The sequence below is a fragment of the Anastrepha ludens genome, chromosome 4 (genome assembly GCF_028408465.1).
Source record: "Anastrepha ludens isolate Willacy chromosome 4, idAnaLude1.1, whole genome shotgun sequence".
NCBI lineage: Eukaryota > Metazoa > Arthropoda > Insecta > Diptera > Tephritidae > Anastrepha > Anastrepha ludens.
The window spans coordinates 14,237,434-14,258,702 of record NC_071500.1 but is presented as its reverse complement, the minus strand read 5'-3'; the positions used below and the strand labels follow the sequence as shown (position 1 = coordinate 14,258,702).

At 36.9% G+C, this 21,269-nt stretch overlaps 1 protein-coding gene across 11 annotated transcripts in view; it reads left to right on the top strand.

Annotated features, from left to right (window-relative positions):
- LOC128861567 (transcription factor mef2A) overlaps window positions 1-21,269 on the top strand; it is a 77,377-nt gene that overhangs the window by 54,722 nt on the left and 1,386 nt on the right. For 5 of the 11 annotated variants that reach the window (XM_054099803.1, XM_054099802.1, XM_054099801.1 and 2 more), the window contains exons 3-6: window positions 4,749-4,790; window positions 14,364-14,518; window positions 18,485-18,710; window positions 20,954-21,210. In XM_054099803.1, the coding sequence (XP_053955778.1) occupies window positions 4,749-4,790; window positions 14,364-14,518; window positions 18,485-18,710; window positions 20,954-21,210 (680 nt within the window). The remainder of the gene's footprint in view (window positions 1-4,748; window positions 4,791-14,363; window positions 14,519-18,484; window positions 18,711-20,953; window positions 21,211-21,269) is intronic. The other 6 variants (XM_054099807.1, XM_054099810.1, XM_054099804.1 and 3 more) reach the window with 5 other exon arrangements.

Here is a 21,269-nt window from a genome sequence, read left to right as displayed (position 1 = left end):
GCAAATTATTTTTAATTATCTGCATGCAAAATATGGTTAAAATTAGCGCATACCCAACTTTTTGACTGTTACTTTTTAATATTATATTTGGATGCTCGTAGGTGAAGAGATTTCTGGCCATTGTGTTTCTAAACACACACACATTTACACAAACTAAGTGTGTTTGTTGTGCACACCCGTGGCTGTGTTGAATCTTTTGTTAGTTCGCTTTATCTTAATGGATGTCTACTTCCTATTGCAGATATGGGAAATGGGCTGGCACTCAAATTTGCATTGAATTTGCATTTTTTTGGACAAATGCGCGAAAGTTTCTAAAAATTAAAAAAGACAATAAATTTACTTTCTGTAGAGGGTGAGATAATTTTGCTATAATTAATGTTGTTGACACAGAAAAATGTGAACTGCGACGAAAGTTGTAAATGTAGAAATATAAAGAGTGATACATTTGTACATATTAGTAAAAAATAATTATAAATTTACGTACGTGCATTCTCAAAGGGGGGGCAATTTTTTCACGCAAAAAAAGTCCATAAGTTCTTGCGTTTTTTAAAGGTGGTTTTAGAATTAATAAAAAAGCTGTTTAAAGTATTTATTAATCAATAATATATTTTCCTTCATTCATTACAATATCTTCCCAACGCTTAGGCAAATTTTCAATTCCCTTTTTTGGCCTTGGAGACAAAATACGCTTCGATATCCCTTTTTATAGTTTCTTTTGAGGAGTAGTTCTTGTTACTCATATGCGATTGAAGTCCACGAAAAAAGTGATAATCACAAGGTGCAATATCCGGAGTGTATGGTGGATGCGGCATTAGCTGCCATCCGAGCTCGTTCAGCTTGCCTAATGTTTGCCTTGCGTTGTGGTGGTCAAACAAAACTTTGCGTCTATTCACTAAAGACGGACGATCTTTGTGAAGTGCCTAATTCAGGTTTGATAGCTGATGGGAATAATAATCAAATAATCAGCAGTTATCGTCTGGTTTGGTTCTAGAAGTCCATAATAAACAATATCGGCCATATCCCACTAAATAGACAGGAGAATCTTCTTGGGGCGAAGGCCATCTCTAGGGGTCGCGGTTCTGGTGTTTCATCTTTATATAACCATTGGCATTTGCGAACAGGATTATTGTAAAGCACCCATTTTTCATCACCAGTAACGATACGGTTCAAAAAACTTTCATTTTCAAGCCGTTGCAGCAGCTGAGAACACACATTCACTCTCTGCTGAAGTTTGGCGACTTTCCGTCTATGCGGAACCCATTTTCCCAGCTTTGAAACCTTTCCCAACTGAACCAGGTGCCTGTGAACTGTTCCATGCGATGAATTTAACCTCTGAGCTATCATATCGACTGTCAAATTGACGTGGCTCAGCTTCCACGAGTTCGAGCAAGGCGTCGGAGTTAAGGACTTGAGGACGACCAGCGCGCGGTCATCCTCCACGTCGCAGTTACCACTTCGGAATTTCGAAAACCACTTTTCCGCAGTCCTTACACTCACGGTATCGTCTCCGTGAACAGTGTCAAATCTGTGAATTGTCAGATCTGAGGCTTAGAAAATCCAAGAGTTATTGTTGAAAAGCCTCTCTATCCGCAACGTGTGACTGTTTGATGCGGTTTATGGTACGGCGGAGTTATTGGACTTTACTTTTTCGAAAATGAAGCTGAAGCAACAGTAACGGTGAATGGATTGCGCTATCGAGAGATGATTAACGATTTTCTATGGCCGCAATTGGATGGTATTGATCTGGACAACGTTTATTTTCAATAAGACGGCGCTACGTGCCACTCAAGCAACGAAACCATTGACCTTTTACGGGAATAACACCTCTTATTGGAAAATCCTCAGCGAGGTTGTTCCGCACAATTAGTGATTTCTCACAACTGCCCATTTTTGACCCATTTTTAATGTAGTACCTATCCATATGTATCACATAGAGTATAAATAGGTATAACCATATAAGTTAAGAAAGCCAATAAACACATATTGCACCAATACATGCATGCATGTAAATATGTAAATCTATAAAAGCAACAGACAATATTTGCAAACCTATTCCAAATTCGAAATCGGTCAGCATATTGTGACCTACTCACGCGTATAGCCGTTATAAAAATTGATTATTTACACATACACAATCGTACTCACATGCATATGTGTATATGTATGGTACATACTCATACATATGAGTTGACACATATACAGATAAATATGTGTGTGTGCATATTTACATTCTGATACAAATTTTGTGTCTTTCTGCTTGTGCGATTCGGGCTTTGCCACCAGCGGCGTGTGTACATATGTATGTAAATATATATATATATATTACCATATATATGCACGTGTGTATTTATGTAATTTGAAGAATGACAATTGTGCACAATTGGAGGAGATTAAAGCATCATCGCTAACATTTTTTTAGTTCATTTATCGTTGCCACTTTCGCAACATCTTCCACAGCTGAAGATGCGAATATCTGGAACAGCAAACACACGCAAATATCCATACATCTGTACATGGCTGTGTGACCACAAATATGTACATATGTAGGCATGAAGAATTTTTTTTCGGTCGCTAGTTGTTGTTGTGCCAAAAATAAGCACAACGCATTTGAGCCCATAAATTACATATGGCTTGACCATTTTTGTTTCTTCTCATTTGTTATTGTTGCTTATCGTAGCCCTTTCGCATTGGCGTTCAGCATCTTTGGTGCGTTTCTTTCCGCCACATTTTTTCATTTAGGTGCGCAGTGAAAGTGAAAATAAAAGTAAAAGTTATCAGTATTTAAATATATGCATATACATACATACATACACACCCAAGTTTAAGCATGCATAAGTACATGTATATGTATGTATGCATATGAATTTACCTGTTTTTAACTGAGCTGGGAGCACCGCATTGGCATGTGAAATAACTAAATATAGTGGAAGTCAGACCTACTAAGCCACGTCCAACCAGGAAATGAAGAAAAAGATCTGTGGGATTTCTTCGTTTTCTTCTCTTACGTACGAGGTGTGTTTAAAAATTATCGCGAATTTTGAATTTTCACAGGTTACGTATATTCGAATTTCGATTTTTTTGTGGCGATATGTTGGTGGTACTCATGTCTCTCACTCATGCCGACGAATTCGGCCATTTTGAATGTTTAGTTAATTGTTGACAGCTGCTTTGTTTGCGCGTGTTTTGGCTCGTCTTCGATTTTTAACTATTCAAAAAAAGATGGATCAAAGAACCTGTATCAAATTTTGGGTGAAAAACGAAATTAAATGCGCGAGAAGATACTTTGGGCCAAAGCAACGTTTATCGGTGGTACAAAATGTTCTCAGAAGGCCGAGAAGATGTGAACGACGAAAAGCGTGCCGCAAGCCCGAGCACTTCAACAACACACAAACAACGAAAAAATTCATGAAGTGATGAAAATGGTATTGGCCAATCGTCGAATCACCGTTAGAGAAATTGCTGAGGACCTAGACATATCGATTGGCTCCTGCTATTCGATTTTTTTCAATGATTTGGGTATGAGACGGGTCGCCACAAAATTCGTACCAAAACTGCTCAATTTCGATCAAAAGCAGCAACGCATGAACATTGCTAATGAGATGTTGGACTCTGTCCGCGACGACCCAAATTTCCTCCAGAGGGTCATAAGTGGTGACGAATCGTGGGTTTATGGTTATGACATGGAAATCAAAGCTGCATCATCTCAATGGAAGCTGTCGCACGAACCAAGACCGAAAAAAGCGCGCCAAACTCGGTCGAATGTAAAAGTTTTGCTTACCGTTTTCTACGATTGCAGGGGCGTTGTGCATCATGAGCTCTTGCCACAGGGTAAAACGGTCAATAAGGAATATTATCTGCAAGTTATGCGTAGTTTGCGGGAGCTGTTCCCGCAAGAAACGCCCGCATTTGTGGAAGAACACAAATTGCCGCTTGCATCACGATAACGCCCCTGCTCACACATCGTTGCTTGTGCGCGACTTTTTGGCCAAAAACAACACACTAATGTTGCCACAGCCACCGTATTCCCCAGATCTGGCCCCTTGTGACTTTTTCTTATTTCCGAAATTGAAGAGGCCTATAAAAGGACGACGCTGCGCTACGATGGACGAGATAAAGGCGGCATCGAAGTAGGAGCTGAACAAGATTAAAAAAAAAAAAATGATTTTTTGAAGTGCTTCGCAGATTGGAAAAAACGTTGGCACAAGTGCATAATATCTCATGGGGATTACTTTGAAGTGGATTAAATCGATATTAATGAATAAATAAATAATTTTTGAAAAAACACAAAATTCGCCATACTCTTTGAACACACCTCGTATCTCCATTTTTGGAAATTTTTAACAAAAAAAGTTTGGGCAAAAAATTTAAAAAAAAAATCTGCATTTAGCTGTTTATTTTAGCTGCATTGTCTTACTGTTTACTTGTGTACTGTATCCACCCATTTCTCTATTAAGTTTCCCTCTTTTATCTTCGACAACCTAATTTATTGCTGCTGTTTAAATACGAACGGAATATTCTGCTTTTACTTCCTCCTCACAGTCTGTCTCATTCTCTCTTCTATAGCGACTTCGCCAAATATTAATTCATATGTATTTGCTTTTGACTGTTTGCTAAGCAATAAATTTTCTTTAAATTCTACTGTTAACTATTTTTTAAACTTTCCATGAAACTCTATTCTCTGTTGCATTTTTTTTTTTTGTTTTGAGATGTTTTTTAATTTACAATATCTATTACTTTTTTGTTTTCAGGCAGGAAATCTCCCTTTTTGGGGTTCATTTGCAAAACCAACGGTAATTTTATAGTTTTTTGTTTGTATGCATTTTATTATGTTTTTGTTTTTGTTATTTGCTTGTGTTTTTCAATGTGTTTGTCTCCGATTCTGTTGCTTTGTTATTGTTACTATTGCTTTTGGTTTTTCGCTGCTTATGAAAGTTAAAAAAGTTTTAATTTAACTGGCAAAACGTATTTATGTTTGAAATGTTAAAAACTTGGAAAATATATGAATGCCCATAAGTAATTATTACTGGGATGAGAAAAATACTAAAATCAAATTAAGTGATTTTCCCCATGAATTCACTTCCCATTACTTTGAAAATGCGGCTGAAAATATTTTTAGCAGTTTAAGTTATTTTATTATACTCGTACATCTGCATGCAGTTTTAAACTTTTATTTATGTAAGTACATATGTACGTCTGCACTCAGCATTGAAAATTTTGTTTGTATGAGAATGTGCATGGGTTCGGAAAAATTTCAGATTTAAAGAGAAAACTTGGTACGCTTCATGTGGTTAGAAAACCAGAAGTTACAAAATTAAAGCAAAAATTAAATTAAATTTGTTGTACTGCATCAATTTTTCATATCCTTGAAGAACAACACTAAACTAATACTCAAATCTGTGCGTTTACGGTGCATGTAATTTTTTTTATCTAATACCTGAGCCAGTTGAAAATTTGCACAATTTAAACGTTCTTTACCATTCCTCTTAGTCAGAATTATATGTTAGTCTATTAAACCAGTTGAGTAATACCTAATTTTTAATTCGAAGTCAGAGCTATTGCTGAGCTTTGCTGGAAATGATACAACCAAACGGTCTCACAATATAGGATATTATCATCATCATCAAGTAGCGATTACAGCGCAGGGAGAGCTTAAGCTTCGTCCACAATCATCTTCTAATCTGCACGGTTCATAGCAATAGACTGCCAGCTCTTAACTAGTAGCATTTTCCGGTCGGCTATGACTCTTGATGTCGGTGTGAGTCTTGATGTTGTTCCACAAATGGAGGGGTCTACAGTTTTAAGCCGACTCCGAACGGCAGATATTTTTATGAGGAGCTTTTTCATGGCAGAAATACACTCGGAGGTTTGCCATTGCCTGCCGAGGGGCGAAAAATGTTTTCTTAATTTTGGTGTTTCACCGAGATTCGAACCCACGTTCTCTCTGTGAATTCCGAATGGTAGTCACGCATCAACCCATTCGGCTACGGCGGCCGGATTATGGGATCTTAATAATATAAATGAGTCGGTACTTTAGCATATCGAATTCAACCTATACTGTCATTGTTAATCCTTTTTGTAGGCCACTTAAAATTATTTTTCAGTTCATATACCGGTAGGCGTTTTAGAATGACAATTTCCTTACACAAATTTCCGAAAAAGTATAAGTTGTAATTGTCGCTTTGCCTGTTTTTGATCATTTAAAGTACCAAAGACTTTTAATTAATTTATTAATAGTTTTTATATACAAAAAATATGCTTGAAGCTTTAAAATTTAAATGAAGTAAAAGTAGCGATTGCTAAATATTCTTGAACATATTTTATTTTATTTTACAAAAATTTCTACAATGAAATTAATTTACATGCTAATTTGAACGAATCAAAATATTTCAAAGAGTTAATATGAAAAAAGTAAAATATTTGAATTTTAACAGCTAAATATTTCTCTTCGGTGCTTTAGGCAGTTGTCATATTGTCCCAGAATTGAAGCTTATCCGCAGCGTTACTTTTCCGGTATGACGCCCGTGAAGAGAAAACTCAAATGAGTACTGCCATGCCGACAATGCAGTATGTATCCGCACATCTACACCTCCGTACCAAACACCTTTCCACTACTTACCACTCTCCTCACGGAACTGGCGAAAAGGTATTCCCTCACAGGGATGGTTAGTCTGCTAGTTATTGTTGACTTCTAAGAAGCTCCGCGCGCCTTCGATCATTATTGACATGGTTTACAAACGCACAAATTCGCTTCCAGTTATCAGCTGCCTTAAGCATAAAATCTATATTATATTTTCTATGTTTACGATTTTAAAGGTTTCGGTTTCGCATTGCGTGGGTATTGGAACAAAACTTGATCAACATCTTCTTCCCACTCCGTGCAGAGTGGGACAGTTTGCTGAACTGTTATGGCCATTGCTTCGCTTGAACGTAATTTTTCCCATCAAGAAGCAGTGTCAAATTAAAACTCGAAATTCTTTTTGATCCATTGAATTGAAAATAATAAAAAAAGTGGCACTCTTTGCACAATAACTCACGAACTAATAAATAGTATATCATGAAATTTAACAGCTGTCGTTCTAAGGTTAGTAGTAACTGAAAAAGTGGAGAATGCAATGAGGCTGGTGCCATCTATGTGTTAGGTCCGGAACTTTTCAGCCCGCGTGTTACATGCTGAAGATAACAAAAAGTAAGGGAATACATACCTAATGGCAAGTGTTGTATGAGTAGCTTCTTAAAATTAAATTTAGAACTATGCTCCCTCAATCGGAAAAAGGTAAAAAACTATTTTTGGTCCTTCAAAAGTATAATAAGCCTACGTTCCCACGACAGTCGGTTCTACGTATCCGGAACGACCCGGATTTATGTCCACCCAAGGACCGTCTCTTCAGCAGCATTCCTTGTATATGCACGGGATGGTTTATGCTGCTACAACAACAACAACAAGCCTAGAGCATAGAAGAAGTGTTACGAAAGTGGCTTAAGCTCAGTAAAGTAAAAGCCAAGATGGCGAATTTGTGGCGAATGTTAAAATAGTAGTTGCAAATAAAAAAAAAATTTTGGAACTTTGGCAGACAGTACAAAGTGTTGCGAACTTTGTACCATCAAAAAAGAGCGAATTAGCGAAAATTAGCGAATTCAATAAAAAGGCGCCATACAAGTAATTTTCAATAGCAGTCATGCAAGTAAATTGATTGATGAGAAAATATGCTAAAAAGCACTGTAAGCGAAACAAATAAGGAGAATTTCAAAGGACGCGCTTAAGTACTGTTTTGAAATAAAATATATAAAAACTTAGATTCTTGCACTACTTTCACAATTTTTATTCAAACTACGGCTCTTAACAATTCTACGAGGAAAATTGCATCAATTACTAAATGTTCCCCATGAGCAAGTCTTCAGGTAAAACTCGTGAAATAGTCAGCCCATGAATTGTTGTGAACGTCGAGGCAGCGATATTGAAGGTTGTTCAACAACACTTTGCGCTGCAACAGGACGTCTAATTTTTGGTCTACCAGTCCTTTTTCTATCCTCGAAAGAACCGGTTGCTTCAAATTTGTGCACCAATCTTTGAATTGTCGACTCATTCGGACGATTATTTCCACCAACAAAATCATACATTTTGCGATATGTTTTTTCTTGAAGATCGACTATTTTCATAATAGGTTTCAATAATTTTAACGCATTTTTCTATAGTGCAAAATTGTACCTACATCTACTTGGCAAATGCCAAAGATGGCATTAGAGAAAGTACCGTCTAGGAATTTTTCACTACTGATATCTAGACGTCACTTTTGAAGAAATGAAATGAAATTTGAAATGAATTCGTTTTTTATTTATTGTTTTTTTTTTTGTCGAATTAGGAAATAAGTGCTACTAAAACTTCATTTGTTTTTAGTTTTTGGAAATACTGATTTTTTCAAATCTTGTATTGAACTGAAAAGTAAAAATTTCTTTTACAACTTTATTGCTGATTTAAATAACTTGTTAGAAAAATATTAAAATAAAATCCTATAAAAGTGAGACTCTCTTCTTGTATGATAGTTACCGCGTTGCTCTTTCTATGCGCATACTTTTAAAGCCACTCTGTGCACATTAACATAACGCATACGCATACAGCTGAACACCTCCTCATACAGCTGTAAGAAAAGTCGAACAAACGTGAATGAATTCGAATGCAATTTTCTAAGATGCAAGTATTATTCAATTGCAATCGTAATAGCAGAAAAATGGCAAAGATTTCGCAACATTTGGTAATGTAAAGAAAGAAACACAGATAATGCAGCGAGACAAACCGCCACTTAGACAACGGCAAAAACCAGTTATTAGCACACAAAAAACCAAGACCAAAGCGAATCGTAGTCAAATGAAAGTGAGAGTGAATAAGAAAGCGGAAATTTTCAGTTGGCGAAGCTGAAATTGAAGCTGCAGCAGAAATCTTCGAGTAATGTGCAGACAAGCAGACAGACAGGTAATAACGAAAACGACAATAAAAAAAAATGAAGGCGAAAAATGCACAGCGAAATGTTGCAGCTCAAACTACTGCATGCATACATACTTAGCAACAGCCAGATAACCAAATACAAGTGTGCACTCAGCTATACATACATACATACATACAAAGATGTTGCTTGCGATTAAGAGCGTTCGGCCAACATCCAGATAGTATAACTCCGATAGCCCATTCACCAAAACTCGTATTACAAATGGTGCTGTTGGCAGATTCAAAGAAACGCGACGCTCTCGAGAAAAGCCATACGTAAAAGCAAAGAAATGTTGGAAGCAATCGAAATACTGCATATACACATACATACATACATACATCTATAAGATGCATGGCAGTGTCAAATGTAGGAAAGCCGAAAGAAAGGCGACCGGAAAGTCCAAGTGGCAAATTCTGCGTTGAAGTGCCAAAAAGCTTTCGAGAGACGAAAAACCAAAGCTCCGTCAAATGTAAACTCTCGCTCAAACGCTCATTTGGAAATCAGAGCTAATTAACTCACAGCAGTCGCGTACGAAATCAACTCAAATTGCAATGCGCACGAGTGCTATTGGTCGGTCACGCATGCGCTGCGCTAAATATAACTCCGACTGAGTGCAATGGAGAGAAAAGCTTGCGCTACTCCGCTAAAACGAAAAGGCAATGCAACAAAAAATAAATAAAACTTTAACTGCACATGCCATGCGCGCAAAGTAAACAAAACGCGCTCACACACACCATGACACAATGAATACAAGCTGAACAAGAAAAGTGAAAAAAAAACCAACGTTTCACTTTCGTTTTCTATTTTATTTTTCGTTGTTTATGCGAGTATGTTGCTTTATAGCCGCTTTGAAGCCGCGTTGTTGTTGCTGCCGCTCAACGCAGCACCGTTTCGTCATTTGTCGGCTGAAAGTCAGCCAAAGTCAGATTTTACAATGGCCTATTGCGCCTTTTTCCCACTCATTTGCACGTTTTATCATTTTCTCCATTTCTCCATTTATCATTTTCGCTTGCCTGCTTTCTGGTTTTCCTTGTTTTGGCCAACCGCTTTGCTCCACGCTTTTATAAATAATACACCAGCCAGATGTATGAGTGTTTATTACTACCAACCCACAGCGAGCCCACTCTGCGCCAACGAAATTATGTTTGCTGTTTATTTTGTTGTTGTACTTCGTATTTTACGATGTAACTTTTGAATACGGAAATGATTTGCACCGCCTGACTTTTGGACTCGAATGCGTTGTGGTGATTTAGCGTCGGGTATATTTGTGCATATGTAAATGTGTGTGTGTGTGTGTGTGTGTATGTGTGGCGAGAGGTATGCACATATGCATGCGCTGGTTGTATGTGACTGCCTGCGCATGCGCGCTTACTTCACGTCTTGCCGTGGTGGAATCTCTTGTGTACGGGTTTGCAGTGTTTGTGTGGACTTGCGGGTGTGAATTTTTATTTTGGTTTTGCTTTATTTTTTACTCATTTCTGCATGCAATGCATGTTTGCAACGTTTGCACTTTTCTTCACTGCTGCTGGTGAGTGTTTTTCTTGTTTTGGTTTTTTGGTTGTTTGGTTTTTTTAGTTAGTGCCATTTGGCGCATTTAATGTCTTGATTTACTCATTAGCGTTAGCACTAAAATGGCCACTATTCGTATCATTGAATTATTAACCTACATTTATCAAAGTTTATGGTGGTTTTATTGGCTAAGACGTAGTATTTAAAATTTAGGCTTAATGTATTGCCTAGGGAAGGGATAATAAGCTGCTATAGAAACAAACAAATAGAACTGCTGCGATAAGCATTTATGTAATATACAGGGTTGCCCATATTCGACGGATCTTCAGCCATTTCGATGACTTTTTGAGCCCATTCCAATCGACCAGGCTTGACCACAGGCAACAACCTTTGCGTCAATTGAATCTTATACGGAAATAAATGCAAATCAATGCGGATAATTCGTTGTAAAGTGGTCCGAGCAATGCCCAACTGCTGAGAACGGCGATTTTGGGATATCCTTGGCGACGTCTGAACACTGGCCTGTACAAGAGCAATATTCTCATCCGATCACCTTGGTCGGTTTTTATTTGGCCTCTTTGGATTAGAAAGAGCATCACCGGTCGAAAACCTTTCGTACAAACGTTTGATGGTGTTCTTAGAAGGCGTACTTTTCACATTAGTTAATTTTTTATACGCACGTTGAGTTTTCACAATTGACTTCTTTTGTTGTAAATTTCAACAATTTGGGAGCGCTCGCGTGGCGTGTACTGTTCAATGGTAAAAATGTGCTTGGACTGACGCTTCCAACGCGGTATGTCATTAAGCGATCTGACGTCTCTGTCAAAATATACAGGGTTGCCAAATGGGTCCGTCAAATATGGACAACCCTGTATTAAACGCGTTTAACTTTGGATAGATAAGAGAAGGAGGTACTCGTTTAGCATTTAACTGGATAATTGTCAAACCCGTACCAATGAAATATTCAAATATTTGCTCCAATAATTTTTCTGCCACCTATTCGAAAAAGCCTCTAAACGAACGTCTCAAAACTACGATGGATACTGAGAAATTAATTGACTTAAGAATTTCATAGGTTAGGTTAGGTACTGATGGTTGCCCAGAGAGTGGGCCCACTTGGACGAAAGAGTTTGGTTCATCCTTAATTTTTGGCTTCTCCAAACGCGATTTTTTGGGAGTTGGCTTGTCTGGGGCCTTCCATTCGACAGTTTGACGCTTAGTATCAGGTTCATGTTGAAAACACCACGTCTTACCACCAGTTACAATGTTGTAAACCAAGTTTTCATCTTTTCTCGCCTCTGTAATGAGGTCTTTCGAATGTTGAATTCTGAGCAATTTTTGGTCCTCCGTTAGCTTGTGCGGAATGAAACGTGCACAGTCGAAAGGTGTGTAAGCCCAAATGATCAGTTAAAATACATTAATCGATGTTTTTGGATATATTCATCTCCGATTCCATGAATTGATAATGATGATTTCGTTTCATTTTTGATAAATTTACGACGAGTTTCGATGTAGTTTTCACTGATTACTGATTTTGGGCAGCCCGCATGTTCATTGGTATTTATGTCCTCACAAACCTTTCTGAAACGTGTAAACCAGTCATGAACTCTTGAGTTTGCCCACATTTCCGGCCGTTTGCGACGTACAGCATCTCTCAAACGCTTCAAAAGGGATAAATAATATTCTTTATTGACTGTCTGGCCCGATGGAAGGTACCATGGTGCACTATGCCTTGGCAATCGAAGAAAACAGTCAACATCAACTTCACGGTACTTTTTGATCATAGGGTATATATTATATGAGTAAATCGATATTAATTCTTATAAATAGATTAGTTTTTTTTTTTCTCAACAAAAAATTGTACGCGAGTACTATTTATATTGGAAAGAAAAAACTATGTGGCGCTATAATAACTTGGAAATGGTGTAAATTGTAATTTTTTACTCTTCCGGCTCAAAAGTTTGCCAACCTCTGCTGTAGGGCGAATTAAAAATGGATTAAAATAATTTTACTGAATTATATAAATGAATTATATTAGTTTATTAGGTTTATTAACAAAAAATGATTACAAATTTAGTCTTCAAAATAATAGCCATCGCTAGCGTCACATTTTTCCCATCTCTCAGGCAATTTGTGGATGCCGCGCCAAAAAAATTGCCGCCCGTCTTTGGCCGCAAACCAATCATCGGCTTCTTCGTGAGAATTGAAGCGCTGCTAGGAAAGTGCGTGGCCCATCGATGCAAGCAAATGATAATCGGAAGGCGCCAAGTCTGGTGAGTAAGCCGCCAACTCCCGAGCCATATAAACAACTTACAGTTCGATTGTTCGATGTGGCGGTGCATTGTCATCAAGAAAAATTACTTTGTGACGCCGATCGGCATATTCTGGGCGTTTTCGGTGTATAGCGCTGTTCAAATCAGCCAATTGTCGTTGGTAGCGTGCACCGTCAACTGTTTCACCTGGTTTTAATAGCTCGTACCAAACCATACCACGCTGATCCCAGAAAACACACAGCATTGCCTTGCGGCCGAAGCGATTTGGTTTGGCTGTTGTTTTTGGCTTGTGGCCGGGCGGACCATACGATCGTTTACGCTTAAGATTGGGGAAATACACCCATTTTTCATCACCCGTAACGATTCGATGCAAAAAAGACTTCGTTTTGAAGCGGGAGAGCAACATTTCACAAGTGGTTTCACGATGTCCCCAAATCGTAGTTTGAGGGCATGAAAATCGACATTTTTAGGAGCGACAAAAATGCAGTGTTGTATGAAACGTAACAAACAATGAACTGAATATTGTTAACAGATGACAGGCGAAAAAAACAAGACATTTGGGAAGGTTTAAAAATGCTCCTAGCGACATCTATGGACTAATAGTTCAAAGTCTCATTTCATACCTGGTAGTATTAGAGGTACTATTTGTTGGCTTGGGTGACTAATTATATCGGCCATGATCGAATGCTAGACATCAGCTCCCTTTCATGTTTGACCTGCAGTCGTAGTAATCTATAGAAATTATTAAGCTGGCCTAAAACAGCCCCACCCAAAAACTAAAATTTTTAGCCTTAATTTCTTCCAAATATATCTGGAAGCTAGGAATCGTTAAACAACGTTATTCTGCTAGCCGAGTCCCATTAAATTTTTTTGCATTCGATTCAAGACAAGTGTGTCCACTCATATAGGTAGTCGTGTATGACAAAATAGTTCGAAATCGTGATAACTATCACAGAATTATTTATATCGCGAGTCATGTGCTCAGAGTGTTTCGCAGATAAGCAGTCTACTCAAGTATTAGCTCTTTGAAAGATTCAAAAGCGCACATAGTATTACTACTTATATATTTAGTTGCTTTCTGCAATCATAAAACCACTTAGTCCCATGCGTAAGATAGTTTTCAAGTATTCGTATTGGCATTAACCAATTAAATTGCAGTCATAATTTGATAAAGTGATAAGAGCCATTGAATCATAAGCCAATTGAAAGCTGATAGGTGCAGATAGACAGTTAGTGCTTAGGTCTTAACTAGCTAAGATCCGCAGCTAAGTGAATATAAATAGAAAGCTAAGTTCTGTCTTATTGCGTAAGAGCCTATGTACGTACATATGTGGGTATACTTAGGGATGCATGCATGCAGTTAAGTGATTGTTATGAGTAGGTGTCGCCAAACTCAACAAGTGCATATGGCTTAACGACATTGTTTTCCATTTATTTATTTTTTATATTTATATATACATATATATATTATATATACTGATATGTACTATAATAGACATGTATGTATTTATGAACCAAACACACTTATATTTGCCTGCCACACTGAAATGTGAAATGCCTTTCTCTAACTAACATTTCTATTTTTCAATTTGCCTTACAGGAAAATCCTCATCGAATAACAAAGAAGTTATCTGTGGCGATGACAAATACAAAGAAGAGGGTGATCTCTGGAATGTGGAGGCCCAAACCGCATTCCTCGGTCCGAATTTATGGGATAAAACTCTGCCGTACGATGCCGATCTTAAGGTAACACAAGTTAGTATCATTTCTGCTGCGTAGTGAAGCGTGCTCTTCATATCCATGCATACATACATATTATATATACATTTCACTTTTTGATTTTTGTGCATACACACATAGCAAATGGCATATTTACAAAAACACAAAAAAATTAAAAAAAATATTTTTTTTTTTTTTCGAAAAAAAGTTGCAAAGCCGGCAGCGGGTAGTCAGGTTAGCCAAATCTGTGGAAGTGATTAGTTTATTTGAAGAATTTTTTGCCTTCGAGCGTAGATACAAAGCCTTCCTGTCTACCCTCCGGCTGATGAGCTGACGGCCCGTTTGCATTTCTACACAAATACACAAAGATTTTCATAATTCAGCGCTTTGAAGCTTTCGTAGTGCGGACTGCATATTCAGTTGAATGAAGCTTAAAATTAATTTTCTAATTGTTAACATACGAATGCAATTGTATGAGTACACATTCATGCATAGTTACATAGTCATGCGCATTCATGTAAATGTGGTGCACCGAGAGTGTTCTTTGTAATGGATAATTCACGACTGGTATATATGGGTATGCATGTACAAGTATACTCGTTTATACATACATACACAGGCACATATATATCTGTTCCTATGTACTTGCAATGAAATGTGTCTGCTCGATTTTTAAGTATTTTATTACCAACTTGATTACGGCAGTGCTTGTAATTTTAAACCTAATTGTTATCTCTCTTATTACTTGGCATAAAGTGAGATATACATGGCGCTAACTGATTTTATACCCAACGAATGCATGACATTTTATTTTACTTGCAAAAAAAATATCAAAAATCTTATATAAATATACTAAAATTTGATGGATTATAAAATCGCGCACACATAGTTTTTTCCCCACATTCTAATTAAAAATGTTGTAATTTTGATGAGAATTTGACGAATTTTTATAAATTCTGAATTATTTTTGTCCTTTTTATAGAGAGAACTATTTTTTTATTAAAAATAATTTAAATTACAAAACAAATAGTCGAAACTTGGCAATATGTAGTGCCTTCATAGTAATTTGAAGGGTGTACTTGAAATATATACCCACAAATTAATTAATTGGAAAGATATTGATCTTTGCACATCCTGAATCTATAGCCTAGGAGTCCCTGAACGCTTAACTGCAGTTAAACAAAAGCTATGTTAAGCCAAGCAGCTGTTCTTTGTTTGCACTGAGATTCGCTGACAACAGACAGCTAACAGAGTGGTTAGTATTTTCAAATAAAAGGGGCCGATTGTGATAATAAAAGGTGGTGCAAAATCGATCACCTTATCGGAAGATTTAAAACTTTTTGGAAATAGCGTTGTAGACAATCATATTTGACACTTGTGAACTAGACAGCTGCAGTATAAAAATACACAAGCAATGGAGCGCGTAAAGGTCAAAATAAGGATTTCGATTATTAAAAATAATGTTTTTTAGTTAGCAAAAAAATGATTCGAATACCAAATTGGATGATTAATTTTGCGCCACCTTGTATGAACTTCATCTAAATTGTTTAACTAAGAAATATCTACTTATACTCAAATTATATAGGAAAAAGTAATTTTCATTAAGAAAATTGGATGATTAATTTTGCGCCACCTTGCATTCCCTTCGTCTGATTTGTTTGTACAGAAAATATTTACTTATACCAAAAATATATAGGAAAAAGTAATTTTCATTAAGAAAATAGAATGATTAATTTTGCGCCACCTCTTATTAGCATCGTCTGATTCGTCCGTACAGAAAATATGTATGCTAAAGATACATAAGAAAAAGTAATTTTCCTTAAAAAAATTCGAGCACTGTTTCCTCGCTTATTCATTTAGTTGGTATACTTATAGTTACCACTGTTAACACAACGTTTTCTGTTACGCCTTTAAATTAGAGTAAATCTGTTCCGAAAAAGAATTTATGCGATTTTATACCACAACAAATATAGTTTAAATTTTATTGAAATAATAGTTTTCCGATTTTTACCTAATATCGCACACTAAATCTTTAAGATCAAAGGAGCATATGCATAGGGACATAGTTGCAATAAAGGAATGGATAGTTACAATTCCGAAACTTAGAAGTAGATGTCAAATCATTTTGACACTTACAAAATTTACAAATTGTCGCCTATTGCAACATCCGATAAGTCCTCTTATTTTCCTCAGCATCCTATTTACATATGATATTATGAACTCAGAGTTTGTAAATGCTACAGCCTCCATTACACAAAATTAGGCCAATGCACGTTGGAGAGAGAGTTTAGGAGGTGTGGCTAAAGTGAGACCGTTAACCGGTTCTCATGGACTTTGAAAGAATAAGTTAGGTTGCTGACGTAACAGCGGATAAGGCAGCTGTTTGTTTACGACAAAACTGAGTTTGTGTTAGTGATATAAGGAAAAATCAACGCAGCTATTGCGCACGTCCCCTCGTTGCCATCTCAACAACGATTGATTCGAAAAGCGTAAGAATATATGTAAAAATGAGCAGAGGGCCAAACTTTGTGATCTATCACCCCTGATCCGTGCTGTATTTTACCTGTCTTATGTGTGACCAAATAATTTTACTCAGTTCAAGAAATGGCAGCTGAATTTCTCTTTCAATTAGTTGGAGAGCGCATACCTGCGGCCCATCCTTCAGGAGCTACGATCTACTTTGTTTTACATAGTTTAACTTAGTATACTTGCCTTGAAGTTATCGAAATCAACTATTCTTAGTATAGTTAAGAGAGCCATATCAGAGAATTTGCTCTGGATGAGCTTTTTTTTTGATATCCGTATATGGCCGTCGTATCCGCTTAGCGCCTGGGCTCGAATCTCCGGGCATGAAACTCCAAATAATAAAAAAAACGTTTTTCCTAATACGGGTCACTACCCGGCAGGCAACGGCAAACCGCCAAGTGTATTCCTGCCATAAAAAATCTCCTCATAAAAAACCACTTGCTTTCGGAGGTGGCATCAAAGCGTACACCACAAAATGAAGGAGGAACTCGGCCAAACACCCAATAATGAGTGTAGGCGCCAATTATTACTATTTCGAAGTATATCTTAGCTCAGTGCATTTATTTCTAAAATAAATTAAATTATTTTAACTCTATTAATTTCTCCATACCTTTTTGTGTTGGTAGGCCTCAAGAACATTTCTTTCAATAAATCAAGACCAATTTGAACTTATTATGATTTTTAAAATTCTGAAGTGGATGTCAGTAGAGTGCCAGATGCTATCGGAAATGAATGAAAAAGTACTACTTGTGAGTTAGACTCTTAGGTAACCTGTATATTAAATCACCTAGCCTATAGGTTTTAAAAAACATCACAAATGGAACTGCCGATTCCAGCTTTTTCTGTCAAGACTACAGACATAGAAAAAAATTGTGGACACACATTTCACGGTGGTTTTATGTTCATGCAATTTAATGATTAGGTACCTGATTTTTTTTTTTTGCTTGTACACTAACTAAGCAAGTTGAAGCGTCGAGGTTTCTGTCGGACTAAATATTATAGAAAATCGACATGATCTGTTGGATTTCTTGAAATCAATGAAAAGTTCGCATAAATAATAAATAAAATTGTCAGGTATTTAGGTATTTAAAAATTCGATTATCTTGCAATTCAATTCTTACTCTTTTAATGCGATTGGGATAAAAAATTCAAACTGCCATAAATTTCGCTTTTTTTCCACTTTAATATGCATGTGAATAATTCTAGCTTCCGGTCGGGCTTTTCAATTTCAATCACTGCCTTAAGAAGATGTTACTACAAATTCACATTTTCGAATAAAAATTATGTAATATAAGTGTTTTTTTGTTTCTTTGTCAAATGTGTGTAATACGAAAATTCGAAAAGTTTAGAAAAGTTGTTGCTTTGCTTTCTATTGTTTACATTTAATTGATTAAATTTAATTTCCACTAACAAAATATAATTCGTTTTTGATTATTTTTCATTTACCACCTGTACGTGCATACGTAAATGTTACAGTACGCAGATTTGGATGAATTCCTGTCGGAGAACAATATACCTGATGGCTTGCCTGGCACCCATTTGGGACACTCAAGTGGCTTGGGGCATCGATCCGATTCGCTGGGGCATGCAGCTGGTCTGGGACTGGGTCTTGGCCATATAACGACGAAACGTGAACGTTCCCCATCGCCATCGGATTGCATAAGTCCGGAAACATTGAATCCACCATCGCCGGCTGAGTCAAGTGAGTACACACGACACTGCAAACAAGCGTATGTATGTGAGTTGTTGTTTCTGCTAGCATTGATGTAATTTTTTTGGTTTTTTTTTTATTGATTGTAGAATTTTGTTAAATCCCAACCGATTTTCTAATTTTTCTATATATATTTGTCTATAAAGATATCCAAAAAGTGTGAATACCTACGAACATTTAGGCGAGCCACGTTCCGAAGTTGAGATATTTAAATATGTTTAGCCAGATTATTTTGGATGAAGTACGGAAATTTACAAAATTTTATAATTTGGCTGAAAAAGGAACTAGTTTTTGTTTGTAGCGTGCAATGCAGCTGCCTATTTGGAATTTCATATGCTGTGGAGGCCCATCGATTGTAACCCGACAATATGAATCTTTGCAGAGATTAATTTAAATTTGAATTTTGACTGCATGTGAATATTACCTAATTGCGTTTCGAAAAAACTACTCAGTTATATTAAAGTCAATTGCTGATTCAGTTTAACTTTGCTATTAACAAAACAAAGCGCGCAGGATGGGTACCGAGCAAGGCAAATCAATAAGGTAGCGGCAGTCGAATAAAAGCAATGCTGCAAGTCATATTTTGTTGCTGCTTGAATTCTATAGATAACAACAAAGTAAAAGGCTTACATAGTCTGACAAATTAGGGAATACATAAAATAAAAAAAGTCATATCACCTGCTCTACCTTCCTGATGTGCCTTAGTACCGCGAAATTTCAACTACTCCTTTAGTGAGTAGTTACGCTCATCCACTTATTGAAGATTGTTTTGGAAATTATAATGAACGCGCAGTGATGCTAATTTCTTTTTGGCTTAAATTAAAATATGTATTTGAAAGGAATATTCAGATGAATGAAGGAATATACAGACTTACCAAAAAAATAATCTGAGCCGCGTACCATGGAAATTTTACGCACACAAATAGTTCACGAGCAAGGAAAGTGCATTACTTCTTTCCGCCAGGTGCTAGGAAAAAATTTATTTGCTAATTTTAAGCAACAAATATTCTTAGACAAGCGAGTGTACTTGGTTTTTGAAAGACAAACACATTTTAATTAGGAAGCAGATATGGGCTGATACATTTTAAAGTTACATAATGAGTTTTTTTTTTAATTTTTTTTCGGTTAGTTAGTTAGCAAAAATATTGAAGCAATGTTGTTGTTGAGCGAAAATGTGGATTTTTAATTCTTTGCCATAGTAGCGGTAATAGCGAATTTCTCTTTGTCGCGTAACTGAAATGACTAAAAGTGTTGAAGAGCACTTTGAAGTTAGAATAGTTATCGGCACGGTAAGTAAAGTTCCCTATAATTAGATAAAAAAGCACTACTAAGTTCGGCAGTGTATACGTTGATGATGACCGTTCATTTCTTCTGAATTTTGTATGAGCCAATCACGGAATAAACCCAGAAAGCGCGGCCAAGCTCTTAGAAAATATCATAAATGGTGGTTAAGTTTTAAGGGCCGGTTTTGATTTTGAATAAAATAAATTTTTTTTAGGAAATTATTGTCATTTCTCTTTATTATGATAATATTGGTATAGCTCAATTATGTACAAAGCAAAATATCAGCCAAATAGCCACCGCAGCCTCGGCGGCACACCTCCATCCGATGGTCCAAATTTTCGATGACTCTGAGGCATAATTGAGATTCTATGCCGTTAATGTGCCGAATTATCTCATCCTTTAGCACTTGCATTGAGGCTGGCTTATCAACGTACACCTTTTCTTTCAAATAACCCCAAAGAAAGAAGTCCAACGATGTCAAATCACATGATCTTGGCGGCCAATTGACATCGCCACGACGTGAGATTATTCGGCCATCAAATTTTTCGCGCAAAAGAGCCATTGTTTCGTTAGCTGTGTGACAAGTGGCACCATCCTGTCGAAGCCACATATCGTCCACATCCATATCTTCATATAAAAAGTTGGTTATCATCTCACGATAGCGAACACTATTCACAGTAACTGCCTGACCGGCCTCATTTTGGAAACAATACGGCCCAATGATGCCGCCGCAGTGCCTATGCAAGACATAAAACAATTAAAATAAAAGAGGCTTCTATGACGCCCCGTACAAATAGTTTTGTTCTAGAAGTTTTGTTATACCCCTAACCTTAACCCATTGACGCACATTTCCCTTGCTCTTTGTTTTAATGCTTGTTGTTTTTGTTTATATTTTGTTCACTTATTATAGTTTACAACGAACAGTTTGAAAAACATTGCTAATATTTAAGTATTTGACCTTTCAGGTTTCTCCTTTGCGTCATCGGGGCGAGACTTCGATCCACGCACCAGAGCATTCTCCGATGAAGAGCTCAAACCACAGCCGATGATCAAAAAATCACGCAAACAGTTTGTGCCCGACGAATTGAAGGATGACAAATATTGGGCACGCCGCCGGAAGAATAACATTGCCGCCAAGCGATCCCGTGACGCACGCCGCCAAAAGGAGAACCAAATAGCGATGCGTGCTCGATATTTGGAAAAGGAAGTGAGTGACACATGAATACTTTTATACGTATGGAAATTATTTACAATTATTTTGTTTTA